Genomic DNA, 14,017 nt, shown 5'->3' with positions numbered 1-14,017 from the left:
AGCCAACACTATGCCTTTTTATATAAGTTTATTAGGACGATGCATATAGAGAATTTTCTGCATGAAATATTAGGAAAGGAAGCCTATGGTGAATAATGCCAAGACTCCACTAAGGATATTTCAGTGTCTCATTCCTGGAGAAAGAAAGAAACAGCATGTAGGCCATGGTAGAGTTAATAGAAAGATGGATTGTGCCCCACCCACCAAGGAACCAGGCTTTCAGTCTTAGAAAGGAAATAGAATAAGCAACCCAGACTCTCCACAGTGTCCTCAGATTGTAGAAATCCAGGGCACATGTAGCAGGTGCTTGGCTTCAGAGACCAACATGAAATGTTCCAGAGACTGAAAAACAAGAAGATTATGGAGACTTTAGAGGCTTTCTGTCAGACTGTGGTAGACAGGTTAAAGTGCTCTAAAGTAAGTTTTTGATGGAGTAGAAAATGCCCAAAATGTGTTCTCAACCCAAGTTGTTTTCAATATTGTGTCTAAAGCTAATTTTGATAAGGGCATTGGGAACAAAGGGGGCTAAGGAAACCCACTGAAACTTGCAAAATAGAGAACCGACAAAAGAAAGAGGGGCTCTCGGCTGCCCGCCAGACAGCTTCCAGTCTTACCGATTGCACTTACGGGCATCACCACTTTGCCGGTGGCGATGGAGAGGTGGAACTGAGTGCAGTATGAGGACGCAGAGATACACCAGTGATCGTCCTCCAGAGTCATGAGAATTCTGCCCCTGCCCCGTACATGACAGAAACTATCCATAACTCATTCAGTTACCTTCTCAATGTCAAGGTTTGTGAAGACTTTGATATTTTACCCTACTTTAACTACTAAGTTAGTATCCCACGGTTTCATGGATGCTGATAGAAGACATGAAACTCCTGAGTCAGACACAAAGAACTTAATCACTCAGAGCAATAGCAGCAGCCAGAGTATAATCATTTCTCCTGCTGGTTCCCTAAGCACAGTTTCCAAAGTGTCCTATGAATAGAGTAAGGTGATCCCTAAGTATTAAGTAGGTTGCATTAAATGTTGGGCTTAGGGAAAGGAAATCTGCTATAAGCTATACCAAGAATGCTTGGTTTTTGCTTTGGATAGACACCATATCTAGCTTCCAAGGCTGTTCACTGTATAAACATCCTAGGAAGGACAGTCTGGAGAAATGGCAGTCAGTGCTTCTGCTCACAATTTATGCAGAAACACAAAAGATCCATGGAGAGTTTTTCCCTATCAATATCTACCTCTTAGTTCTATACCATTTTGTATTCTGGCACTTTCTGGTGAATATCCCACTGTTTTGGTCACTCTAACCATCAGAGGCTGGGAGCGAATCCACTCAATTTGTCTCATATGTATTGTTGGTATTAAGGCTACTACCAACAGGACTCCAAGCAGTAGGATGACGTAAACCTGTAGCATCACTCTTAGCCATGTACACCAGGGTTCTAGATGCAACCACATGAACAGCTCTTATAAACCATCAGGCTCTATCTTAGATGGAGAATGACTTTCTACTTATTTCTCTTTATTGACCTTTCCACCTTGTCTAAAGTTCTAATCCAGGTACAGTAGATGGTTTTGTGATTACACAGAAATTGCCTTGACTTGCAAGGACAAAATCTGGGTAATTCTGTTATCAGTATCAAACTTGGACAATCAGTTGAATCTGACCTGAATATCTTCCAGGGCCAAGATACTGTTATCAGTCACTTCAGATAAGTCAGGAACACATTTTGTACCACCATTTCTAATTGGATGACTCACATTATGGGGATAATTATACACAGGTTGCACATAAATAACAAATTAGTTACCTATTTGGGAGGATCATGATTTGCTTCATTTGGGAGAAGTCTCCACAGTCGTTTGACAGCTACATGATTTACTGGTGGTATTTCCTCCAACACTTGAAAGTCTCTTATGGCCATTCCTACCAAACTACCATGTTTTCAGGGCAGAGGCATGTTAATGCTTGGCTTCTAAACAGAAGTACAATTCCTTAGATCCACCTGGTTCCCTGGAAAGAATGTTTTCTGAGGGACTGTTTGACAGCAGTCAATCCAACCTATTCTTTTTGTCTGTGCCAACAGCGGGGTGGTATTCATCTATTGCATGAAACGACTGAATAAGAGCTATGGAAAGGGGGGAAGTGACAACATCTGAGGTGTTGCCCACAACTGCTGTTGTTTTGTACGGGAAGTACAGGAGCCAAAGCCATGCATCCCCTGTTGTGTTCAATAGACTTTACAGTGAGTTTAAGCGGAATGGCATTCGAATCATGGTCGGAGCCATGCAATAGGAAATGAAAGTCAGTTAAATTTAGAGCACTCTCCACTGCTTGTAAGCAGAACCCCAGGGTGGTTTTCTTCGTGAGCAAGGATGTAATGATTCTGAAGACAAAGATCATAAATGTTCCTCCCCTCACAGTATCTCCCAGAGTCTGAGATATTCTCTGGGGGCTTAGGTGTTACTCTCCCTTCTTTGCCATAAAATTGCTGTGTCCCATTTCAGGAGCTATAACTTCAGCCTTTTCTTAATTATCAGCTACTTGTACCCAAACCTTTCATCCATAGGGGCCAGGTTCATAAGAGACAAGGACATTTTTTATTAAACTTAAAACATCCATATGTGTCCTATTCTGGTTGGCATGGACCACAGCAGAGGGACTTGGTGAGTACTGACTACTGAATACTAATAGTAGTAGTAGTGTACTACTGACAGATGGTCATTGTCCTTCTGACCTAGGAATATAACAATCTAGGAAGAGTATGCAGGTGGTGAATTAGAATAGAGTTTGAGTCCCTTGAGCCTCATTTGGCCAGGCTACTTCTTAGAGAGTATATTAACCAGTCTGGCTTGGTGATGACATTCGGGGAAAGCAAAAGCACTATGGTCAAGAATGGACAGGGTAGAATGGAGCTATTCATAATAAGTCTATGTAACCCACCTTCTTGATCCCGATCATTACCCAGGAAGTGGCCAGATGAGATGATCACTTGCTGGGGACAGCCACATGCGTTCAGTGATTAAACTCTCTGACTAAAATGTGTGGACCTAGAGTTGTAGAGGAAGAGACAGAATCATTTTGAGTTGAATTTTGAGGACGTTCTAATCCCTTATAATACCTGATGTCTGTGGATAGTGCAGAGTATGGAAAATCAATTGAATACCTTGATTATCAGCCTGTTGTTGAGTGGCTTTCATGATAAAGGTATTCCACTATCAGACTGTAAGTGTTCTTGGTTCAAAAAGCCAAAAATTACAACAGTTTAACTTCAAGGCACACAGTGGTACAGACCGAACTTGAACAGCGGCATTGTAACCTGAACGTGTGTCAGTGGTGGTGAGGCTGTACTAATTACTCCAACAGGCGTGTCCCCAACAGAGGTTTTGCTGGAAATGGGCAGGACTCAATGTAATGTGAGCTTTCTCCACCTCAGAAACATAGTCATGAAATGTAGGCCATGATGATGGATTCAGGCCACAATGGTGACACTCTGAGTGCTAAACATTCAATTAGCAGCTTGGTTACTGTCAACCTTATGAGTGAATGCCTCTTAACATGGGCATTTACATGAGGGACCTAGATGTTTTGATAAGGAACAGCTATTTATGTCCATAATACAGTACCCCGAAGAGGGTTGTTCTTAATCTGCCAATTTGTAGGAATGTACAAGCACCTAACATATAAATTCCTAGTACATATTCAGTTGTAAAATCAACCAAAACAGTATGTTGCATTGTGCCAAAGGACTCACCCACAAGGTCCATTTAGCTTCTCTTCCCTACTGTGAACTATGCCCAAACCCCGTTAGTTGGATTTGGGCACTCCCTCCTTCCAAGAGCCTAGGTAGGATTGTGACTTGAGCATCAGTATCCAACAAAGCCATTGAAATTTGACTCTTTCCGTTCCCTGAAATGCCCCAGCATGCTTGAATCTGGTTTCTCTCTGGGGACAGGGAAACTTTGGCCCAATCACTAATTCTCTTTCTCATTAACATGCCTGAGGTAGAGGTAGAGGTGGAGAAAAGGATCAGGGGATGTACACAAGGAAAACTACTCCTTACCTTTAAAATTAGGCTCACCTTTATCATCAGGTTTAAGTGGTATGATGGTAGCTTGGGATTCAAATAAATGAATTTCCAATATTTTCAGCCTGCTCAAAGGTCTTTATTAAGTATTATATTCCTAATGACTGACACAATCTCATTCAGCCTTGGAGGACATATTCAGTGACCACAGCCAAAGTACTTGCTGTTGGGTATGCTTGGTTTGTGTGCTTTAGCCAAGCTAGCTTGACTCATAGAGCAGCAAGTTTTAAAGCAGTTCATCTTAATTGGAGGCATTTTCTGCTCCATTGTCATAATATCCTTATGGTTTCATCTTGTTTTAATATAGGGGTTAGGGAATTTTTCCAGAGTAGTGGGGGTTACTTCAAGAATTACAAAAATTTCTTTGGATTGGTGATTTATTTTCCAGTGGGTTGTGTTCCTCAAATCCAATCAGGACAGTAAAAGCATGAATACTAGTCAATTACTCATCTGTAGATTCCCACAATAGTGCTTCTATCTCGGGAAAATCTCCCTAAGTGGGCCAAAGCTGTTTTCTAGTAGTCAGTACCCACTGAAAAACAAACAGACAGGTTACTGGAGACCCTTTACTCTTGTCTTCAAATGATTCTAAGGCTGGCATGATAGACCCCAAGAGCAGCTGAGCCAGGAGATGGCACAGCTGTTGCTGCTTTTTCTTCACGAGCCTTACATACTCTACCCCAGCATCATCTACCATGAGAACTCGCCGAAGTGCTATTGATTTGGCTTGTTAATGCCTATAGGGGTCATAAATGCCCTGCTTTTCACATTCAGTGAATGTACAAGTGTCTGTAACTGTGGTTGGAAAGTGTTAGAACAGTCTGCCTATCCTGGGTCAGTCTTAGTTGTTTCAGTGGGATGGACCGGAGGCTGCCTGTCAGAATAGTGAGAAAATTGCCTTTCCCAGAGGAGAGTCAGCAACAAGCAGGGTGCCATTTGGGCAGATGACCTTGTATCTACTCCCCTGTCCTTAGCCTGAGGCCACCTCCCCACTTCCTCCAAATTAACAGGCAATAAACTGAAGAGCCATTTTTTTGCCCCATAAATGATATTATTTGGTCTACATTTTTGCTACGGATAAATCTCATTTATCTGCCTGTGTGGCCATTAGCTTCCTTTCCAGAGAGCTAGGTCTATGTTAGGATCCCATTCTCATCACCAAAACTGTCAACATCTATGAAGGTCTCAGATTTTACCCTACTTGTAATCTAAGAAGTTAGCTTACCACTGTTTTATGGATGCTCGTGGGTTAGAGACAAAAACTTTATTCCTCACAGTGACAGCGGTAGCCAGCATATTAGCATTTCCTTGTGACAGTTCCCGAAGCCCAAATTCCCACAGGGTGGTGCGTGGACATCCGGGCGGCACCTGCACCCAGAGTGGGTTGCATAAGGGGAGAGTAACCCAGGACTTAGAAAATCTGAATCTTTAACAATGGGCAGAAAGCATGCCTGCTTTGTGCTCCATAGAAAGTATCTCTACCTTGTAAGGCTGTGAATAAACCTGCACTTTGCTTCAGAGAGAAACACAATATCTTCCAAGGATGTTTGCTATATAAACATCATTTAAACCATAGTCCAGAACAAAGACACTCAGTGCCTCTACTTATAAGACGTGTAGAAATGTGAGTGACCTATAAAGAATTGTCTGCCAACATTCAAAACTTAAGTGTTGAGAACCCATTGCATTCGAGCTCTTATTAAAGGCATTGAGAATATGGTGGTGACTCATTTAGACACAATTTTGCCTTCATGGAATTTTTACTTTAAAGATAATGGTGGTGGTGGTGGCGGTGTTGTGGCTTGTGTGTGTGTGTTGTGGGGAGTGACAGATAATAAAAGAGAACAAGTGAATCCATATTTATATACATGGCAATGCGGATTGATAAGGAGGTTTTCACATAGCAAGTAAACAGAACAGTTCCTAAGCCCCTAACTGACTGTGCTTCCTGCAGTTTGGCATGACAGCAAGCACCAGAAAATGCAGCTACACACTGAGATAAGATCTCAGGAATTTCTACCTGAAGAAAATATTTTACTTTACAGACAGAAGTTAGCAAACTATAGGAAAAAGACTTTATATCTAGAAGGCCGTTTCAGGTATCTGGAATTTGCCATCTGTAGCCAGAACCTGGAACCAAGCAGAAAAGTAGTTGCTTCATGAAACCTTTCTACCTAATTACAGACACAGGCCTGGCAAGAGAATGGGGGAGGTAATAAGCCACCCTAAACTGGTTTCAGCCTGCGTGCATTGTTTAATAAAGCTCCCCTTCAGAGAAATGCATGAGGGGGTAAAGGAGCATGAGAAGGAGAAATCATTAACACCTAAAGGATCAATTCCCAGTGACCCAGTCTTGAACCACTTTCTCTTCTGCATTGACTCCCATGGATCATAATGCAGAAACTTTTGAGGTTAAGACTGTGGAACCTGGGACACTGTTTTCTATAGGTAGGAATTTGGCTGACTAATGCTAATGGCTGCAGTGTAGACAAGTAGAGACTAAAATGATGAGCAGGAAAATATCTCTGTCCAAAGTAGACAACTGCTCCCCACTTGGGTGTCAGAAAATCATCCCTGTGTGAATGACCAGGAATGAGATGAACATCTCCATGGAAGATGCTAGATCTTCCCTGGTTACAAGAGAAAGATGGTAACCCTCAATCCCTCCCTCTTCATCAAGGTTAGAGCCAATAACATTCTCTTTTACAATGGCACATGGGTTCCATCAAGAAAAAGATAGCTGGCCAAGAAGGGGATTCTCAAACTCCTTCACTCCCTCTGCCCTTCCTTAACTACCCCGGTAGGGTTGAGGAGATTTCGGCATAATAATACAATGGACTTGTGTTATGAGAGGTGATAACCCCTGGTGATGGAGGAGTCTGATTGCTTGGTAAAAACTAACTGAAGAAACTAAGAATACAGGATTAGCAGCTTTCCTGGTTTTGGCAACATGGGTCAAACAGTAAGATGAAGTCAGAGCTCTGGAGCAAGGAGAGAGGGTACAAGTGAAATAGGGAGGGCAAAATGACAAAATGAAGGACCTCTGGGCAGCCATCTAAGGGCAATCAGGTTGGAACTTTAAACAAATGTTTTTCACCACAAATCATGTCTTAACCACCATAACTTCAATGCCTAGAACTATTTTACTAATAGTTGACTACAACAGAACAACCATTCCAGCAGACTTAAGAAACACTTTGGTCTCATTGGTATGAGAGACTTATTTTATTTTAGGCTGCACAGCTTGTGGGATCTTAGTTCCCTCACCAGGGATTGAACCTGGGCTACATCAGTGAAAGCGCCGAGTCCTAGCCACTGGACCACCAGGGAATTCCCAAGAAATTTTTATTTTAAAATGCGTTTTCATACTCAGGATGGTTCATGATTATACATCTTTACATTATCCCTGCATCATGTTTCCAGGATTCCATGTGTTTCACATTATCTTCACTTTACAGTTCTGAAATGTAATATAAATGTAATAAAATATAAATGTATTATTCCAATAGCTTTCCTTTAGAACAAAGTCCATAACATAGCCTAGCATGTAAGGCACTCTGGCCTATTGCCCTTGTCTTGTTCTCGTCTCAGTTCCTGCCACTTTCTTCTTCACACTTTATATTCGAGCAATATTAAATGGATACTGGTTGATACCAACATTACTTATCCCTAAACTTCCCCAGAGTTCACAAAAAGAGGGCTTGGCCTTCTTTAGTACCATCTTCTCTGCAAAAGTTTTTTGGTCCTCATAGGTAAAACTATTCATGTATCTTCTTTGCTAAATTTCTATCTTATTTATTCTTAGATTATTGATTTTACATTGTTTTAACGTTGTTGTTTCAGTTATTTTTCTAGTAAGAGCCTTGAGACTTTCGAGGAAAGATGCTGTTTCTTATTCAGTTTTATTTCTATGATACCTATATTTTTACTGGTGAATGATATTTTGGATTGATTTGAACTTTTGATCAAGATCTACTAGTAATCAAACATTACTTTTTGCGACATTTCTATATGCTCTGAATGGAGAAGTGTAACTCTGATATGTAAATCATATACCTCATTCTAATGAAATTAACACTATATTTTGGTAAAAAAAAAAAATCAGGAAACAATTACAACTGAAAAGAGACCATAATTGTCAAATAAAATTGAAACAATCTAAAAGATGCAATATTACACTTTGGAGTAAATAATTGAACATAGCACTTTCGAAACATAATAAAAGCAAGTTTCATTCATGTTATTACTTTCTATTAAGATAATAAAGCCCATTTTGAACAAAAATAGGGAAAATTTTATTAATAGTTGACTACATCAGAGCAATGATTCAAGTAGACATCAGAAACTGCTTTGGTCTAATTAGTACAAGAGATTTCTTTTTTAAAATGCATCCTCATACTCAAAATAGCTATTTACTCATTTCTTCATAATATATACTACGGTAAGCACTGACCTCCATTAACATCAATATCAGTGAATAGAAACACTGACAAACATTTTTCCTGCCATTTAAGCAAAACCGCATCTTATTTCCTCTTAATTCTGTGAGACACCCACACAACAAACTTGTACTTTGAATGCTGATTGAGCTAAATAACATAAGATGGGCAAACTTACAACTTATTTCAAAATGAGGCAAAATATTGGCACTTAATTGAAATATTTTCAGAATATTTGAGGAATTAAGAAGACACTCAAATCAGCAATACACAAAGCTATAACGATTGGCTAAGGAAAGCAGAAGACAGTTAATGTAGGCGGTATCAATTTTAAGTTGAGGTCCATCAAAGCCAATGAACTCATGCCAAAATTAAGTACAAATACACAATGCATACATTAAATAAATTGTTTCTGTAAAGGAAAAGTAATCGGTGTCAGCTGGACTATTAAGAGGAAAAAATACTGGTGAAAACAGGGTTCAAGGATGATAGAATTTGGATAATAATAGGGAAAGGATATTTTTAAAAGAATTAACTGCATGTACATATAAAACAAATGATGAATTAGCTTGACAGAAGATATATGTAGCTAGGATAGAATTGATATTGCAAAGTTATGGTAGTCATTTGTAATTTTTTTACTGAAATCTTATGAAAGAATTGTTAGTAAGATTATTCTAGCAGCAAAATGCACAATGGACTGCCATAAAAACAGACTGGCATATAGACAAAAGAAGATAAATGAGTAAAACTCATGCAATAATACACAAGGAAATGAGACAAAAGCAGTGGTAATGGGAACAGAAAGAAAGGGCAAATGTAAAAGACATCCCAAATTAAGAAATTATTGAATCAACACAACTGACAAAACGATGAGATTTAGAGAATTAAAGAGAGGAAAGAATCATAGATGCTTAAAAATGTTTACTTTATTAAAACATAAAAATGAAAGCAGTAAAATGAGTAGTACAAAGAGGAAGAAGCACGACTGGTGGTCATTTAACAAATTGAGGTTTGTACCTGTTGCCTGCAAGTTGATTAGAGACAAGAATATAGGACTAAATTCTGAATCTGGAAACTCTTCTTCACTTCTCACAAAATGTTTAGTGATGATCACACTAAAGTAAAATGGAAAGTCCATGGGTTTTTGAAATATTTTGGTATCTTGCTATAGCTGAATTATTGTTGTACAAAGAACTAATGTGATCTTCAGCATTTTTCCTAGAAATAAAAGGTCTCAACAAAATTCTTAGGAAATGCACACTTAGGAACTTTCTTTTCTTTTTTTTTTTTTTTTAATTTATTTATGGCTGTGTTGGGTCTTCATTTCTGTGCGAGGGCTTTCTCTAGTTGCGGCAAGTGGGGGCCACTCTTCATCGTGGTGCGCGGGCCTCTCACTATCGCGGCCTCTCTTGTTTCGGAGCACAGGCTCCAGACGCACAGGCTCAGCAATTGTGGCTCACGGGCCTAGTTGCTCCGCGGCATGTGGGATCTTCCCAGACCAGGGCTCGAACCCGTGTCCCCCGCATTGGCAGGCAGACTCTCAACCACTGCACCACCAGGGAAGCCCCAGTGTCTGAATCTTTAAAGTATGTGCTGAAATCCACTGATGGTATTCACCAACTAGGTCAGCGGTCCTTTTTTCTTTTTTAATTGCAGCCTAGAGGATGTGGTCGAAGAAAAGATTATTTATTTGAACAATTGATCCTACAGGAGCAACACATAGCAGAATAAATTTCACAAATAAGAATCATTAATCAGGATGAAGTTAGGAGTAATCATAAAACCATTATTCAACATCGGATAGGTTAAAAGCAATTTGGATTTTATAGTGAAAATCACCCTCTAGCTTAGTTGTGTGTATGTGTGTTTTTAATGTATCACTGAGAATGAATTTTGTTAGAATATCATTATCTTCTGAAAGAGAAATATATTTTTTCTAGTCCTTACATTAGAAAAGATGCCACTCTGGGGACTCACTCACTCATTCAGCCATAAAGTCTTGTTACTCAGAGCGTAGTTCAGAGACCAACAGAATCTGCATCACTCAGGAGCTTTTTGGGAAGTGTAGAGTTTCCAGTTCATTCTGATTCCAAATGACTGAATCAGAATCTGCTTTCAAGCAAGATCCCTTCTGGATTTCTATGTCCATTAAAGTTTGAAAAACACTAAATTAGCCTTATATAAACTGATCCATGCAATTCAGTTTTGCAGGTTACATTCCGTAAGATGCATGATGATTCAAATTTAAGGTTTTATAGGAATGATGTTAAGGAATTTATTTAATGCTAGAGGAAATGAAACCGATGTTAATCAAAACCTATCCTGTGCCAGATATTAGGTTAGACATTTCCAAATCTACTAATTCATTTAATCTTTACAGTACTCTCTGAGGTAAGGGACACTATTTCCACTTCTCTGGGCATGAAAACCAACCTCAAGTTAAATATTTCATCTCTTCCACGCAGTGGATTCTTTCAATAAATACTGAGCATCTCGTTTCTGCAAGTCCTTGAGTTAAGTCAGCGGAGAAATAAAATGGGCATGGTCCCTACTGTCATGGAATGTAACACAATATATTTTAATTAGACAAATGCTACGAAAATACGAGGCCTCTAAGAGCGAAACGTAAACTTTTTCAGAAGTTGTATAGGGAAAACCTGTATTTGGAAAGAGCATCAAAAGTGATTGCTGAGGAACACAGTTTTGCCAAGTTGGTCCTGAACAAAAGGCGAGCGTGTCATGGAGTTTAGGAAGGGGATCCAAGGGGCAGTTGAGGCTGGAACATGGCAGGAATCCTGCAGAACTTTGAAGAACAAGGTGCGGAGGTTGGAGCCTATCCAAGAGTCGAAGAAAGCCACTGGAGGGCTTGAAGCTAGAAAGTGACAAGCCCTGATCCACACTTGGCTAAGCTCCTGCAGTCAGGCTTACGCCAGGGCCTGCGGGCGGGTGGGTTTATTAGGGCCACTCCCCTAGGCTGCCTTTCTCCACCCCGGTCACCGCCTCCCGCTCCTCGGCTGAGCTGTCCGAGGGGGGTGGGAAGTGAGCGAGAGGGGCGGGGGGAAGAAAAAACATTCTCCAAAAATATTAAAAAGAAAACATCCCCCTTGGCAGCGAGTGCGCGGGAAGTTGAGCGCGCGAGTTCCGGGCTTCCCGCCCGCCCCCCGCCGGCCGCAGCCCGGGTGAGCCCCCAGCCCCTGCTCGGCCGCCGCCCACCGGGCCGCGGCCGTCCGTCGGTCGGTCCGTCCGCTTCCCCAGCCCCCCACCCCCACCCCACCCCACCCACGACCTGCCCAGGGCGCAGCGCGGGGTCTGCAGAGAAGAGAGCGGCCGGGGTTGGTCAGGGCGCGCGCAGCCCGCGGAGCCCCCGGCCGCGCCCGGCCGGCGGCGCCTGCACGACCCGGTCCCGGGCGGTTCGGGGCTCCGGGGCCCCGCGCCAGCCGCCCGCGCGCCGCGTCCCGGGCCGCCGCCTCAGACGCCACTTGTGGAATTCTTTCCCCCGGCGGCTGTAACTTTAAACCGGCCTGAGCGAGGCCTATTTTTATTCAGAAGCCAGCGAGCGGAGAATGGCTGTGGAGAACGCTGAGATGCAGGGCCAGCCCGCCACTTGAAGACTCCTCACCAAGTGGCCCGGAAGCACCGGCTTGACCTAGGAATCTTTCTTTGAGATTTCAAGGTTCTGTCGCCCCCTTCCAGGGTTGGCCGGACTGGTTGCTGAGGGGCTTTTGACTGAGGGTGCTGCCCGAGCCTGGGGAGCTGTACACGAATGAACCGCATCGCCTGGCCTCAGAGTGCTGACTCGGGGGCCACCACGCATGAGCCCGGGCCACCCTCCTGCAGAAATCACTCCAGGAGCTCCTTGGGGACCGGCTTGTGGTGGTGAGGAGCCAGGAGATGCATGTAGCAGCCAAGTTCCGCCAGGCCTCCCTGTACGTGGGTGACCTCCACGCGGACGTCACCGAGGACCTGCTGTTCAAGAAGTTCAGCGCCGTAGGGCCCGTGCTGTCCATCCGCATCTGCAGGGACCTGGTCACCCGCCGCTCCCTGGGCTATGCCTACGTGAACTTTCTGCAGCTGGCGGATGCCCAGAAGGCCCTGGACACCATGAACTTTGACCCGATAAAGGGCAAAGCCATCCGTCTCATGTGGTCTCAGCGTGACGCCTACTTGAGGAAATCTGGAATTGGGAACGTGTTCATCAAGAATCTGGACAAATCCATTGATAACAAAACCCTTTATGAACACTTTTCGTCTTTTGGGAAGATCCTGTCCTCCAAGGTGATGAGTGATGATCACGGCTCCAGGGGCTATGCGTTCGTGCACTTTCAGAACCAGATTGCCGCCGACAGGGCCATCCAGGAGATGAATGGGGCTCTGCTTAAGGACTGCAGGCTGTTTGTTGGCAGATTCAAAAGCCGCAAAGATCGGGAAGCCGAGCTCCAAAACAAAGCCAGTGAGTTCACCAATGTTTACATCAAAAACTTCGGAGATGACATGGATGATGAGAGACTGAGGGAAGTTTTCAACAAATATGGAAAAACCCTGAGTGTTAAGGTGATGACAGATTCCAGTGGGAAATCCAAAGGCTTTGGCTTTGTGAGTTTTGATAGCCACGAGGCTGCCAAAAAGGCTGTTGAAGAAATGAATGGAAAGGACATAAATGGACAACTGCTTTTTGTAGGCCGGGCACAAAAGAAAGCAGAGCGACAGGCTGAGTTAAAGCAAATGTTTGAGCAGCTGAAACAGGAAAGATTTCGGCGGTGCCGGGGGGCAAAGCTCTATATTAAGAACCTGGATGAGACCATTGATGATGAAAAGCTACGGAGGGAATTTTCTTCATTTGGATCAATTAGCAGAGTTAAGGTAATGCAGGAAGAAGGGCGAAGCAAAGGGTTTGGCTTGATCTGCTTCTCCTCTCCTGAGGAGGCCACTAAAGCAATGACTGAGATGAATGGCCGCATCTTGGGCTCCAAGCCGCTCAACATCGCCCTGGCCCAGAGGCCCTAGGAGAGGAAAACTTAATGCACCAGCCAGTGTTTGTAGCAGCTTGGGGGATGTTAGTGATCTCTGCCTGAATCGTCCTCAGTAAATTTCAAATCACAGCTGATGGCTGCTTAGTTTAGTAAACATTATGATCGAAGGTTTTGTATACAAAGCTATTTATTTTTCTTTGGAGGAAAAATAAGTGAATCTTAGAACCTCGGTTCTTTTTATAGAGGCACACCATCTAATTATAATATGATATCTTTTTCTGATTTTGATGTAGTGCTCATAGCAATAAGTATAATTAGATATATTTTTACTGCATTTTGAACCAACTGAAGTGTGGTAATTATTTGCATTTATTGCATACTTTTTCTTATTTTAATAATATTGCTAGCTTTAATTTCTTCCATGAAAATATGCCCAAAGTAGTTCTTGTACCCGAGGATTGCAAAGTAATTTATTTTTACAAACAGAAATTTTCTAATTCTCATCTTTTTTTTT

General features: G+C 42.3%; 1 protein-coding gene across 1 annotated transcript in view; it reads left to right on the top strand.

Annotated features, from left to right (window-relative positions):
• Positions 1-14,017, top strand: part of PABPC4L (poly(A) binding protein cytoplasmic 4 like) — a 48,565-nt gene extending 34,548 nt beyond the window's left edge. Inside the window, exon 1 of the mRNA XM_082389836.1 lies at positions 1-14,017. This exon is cut by the window's left edge and continues 34,548 nt beyond it. Within this exon, the coding sequence (XP_082245962.1) occupies positions 12,425-13,537 (1,113 nt within the window). The 5' untranslated portion in view covers positions 1-12,424 and the 3' untranslated portion in view covers positions 13,538-14,017.

The sequence above is a fragment of the Balaenoptera borealis genome, assembly GCF_965194805.1.
Source record: "Balaenoptera borealis genome assembly, chromosome: 4".
Classification (NCBI taxonomy): Eukaryota; Metazoa; Chordata; class Mammalia; order Artiodactyla; family Balaenopteridae; genus Balaenoptera; species Balaenoptera borealis.
Note: the sequence above shows the minus strand (reverse complement) of the source record. Positions and strands in the feature narration are given on the sequence as shown.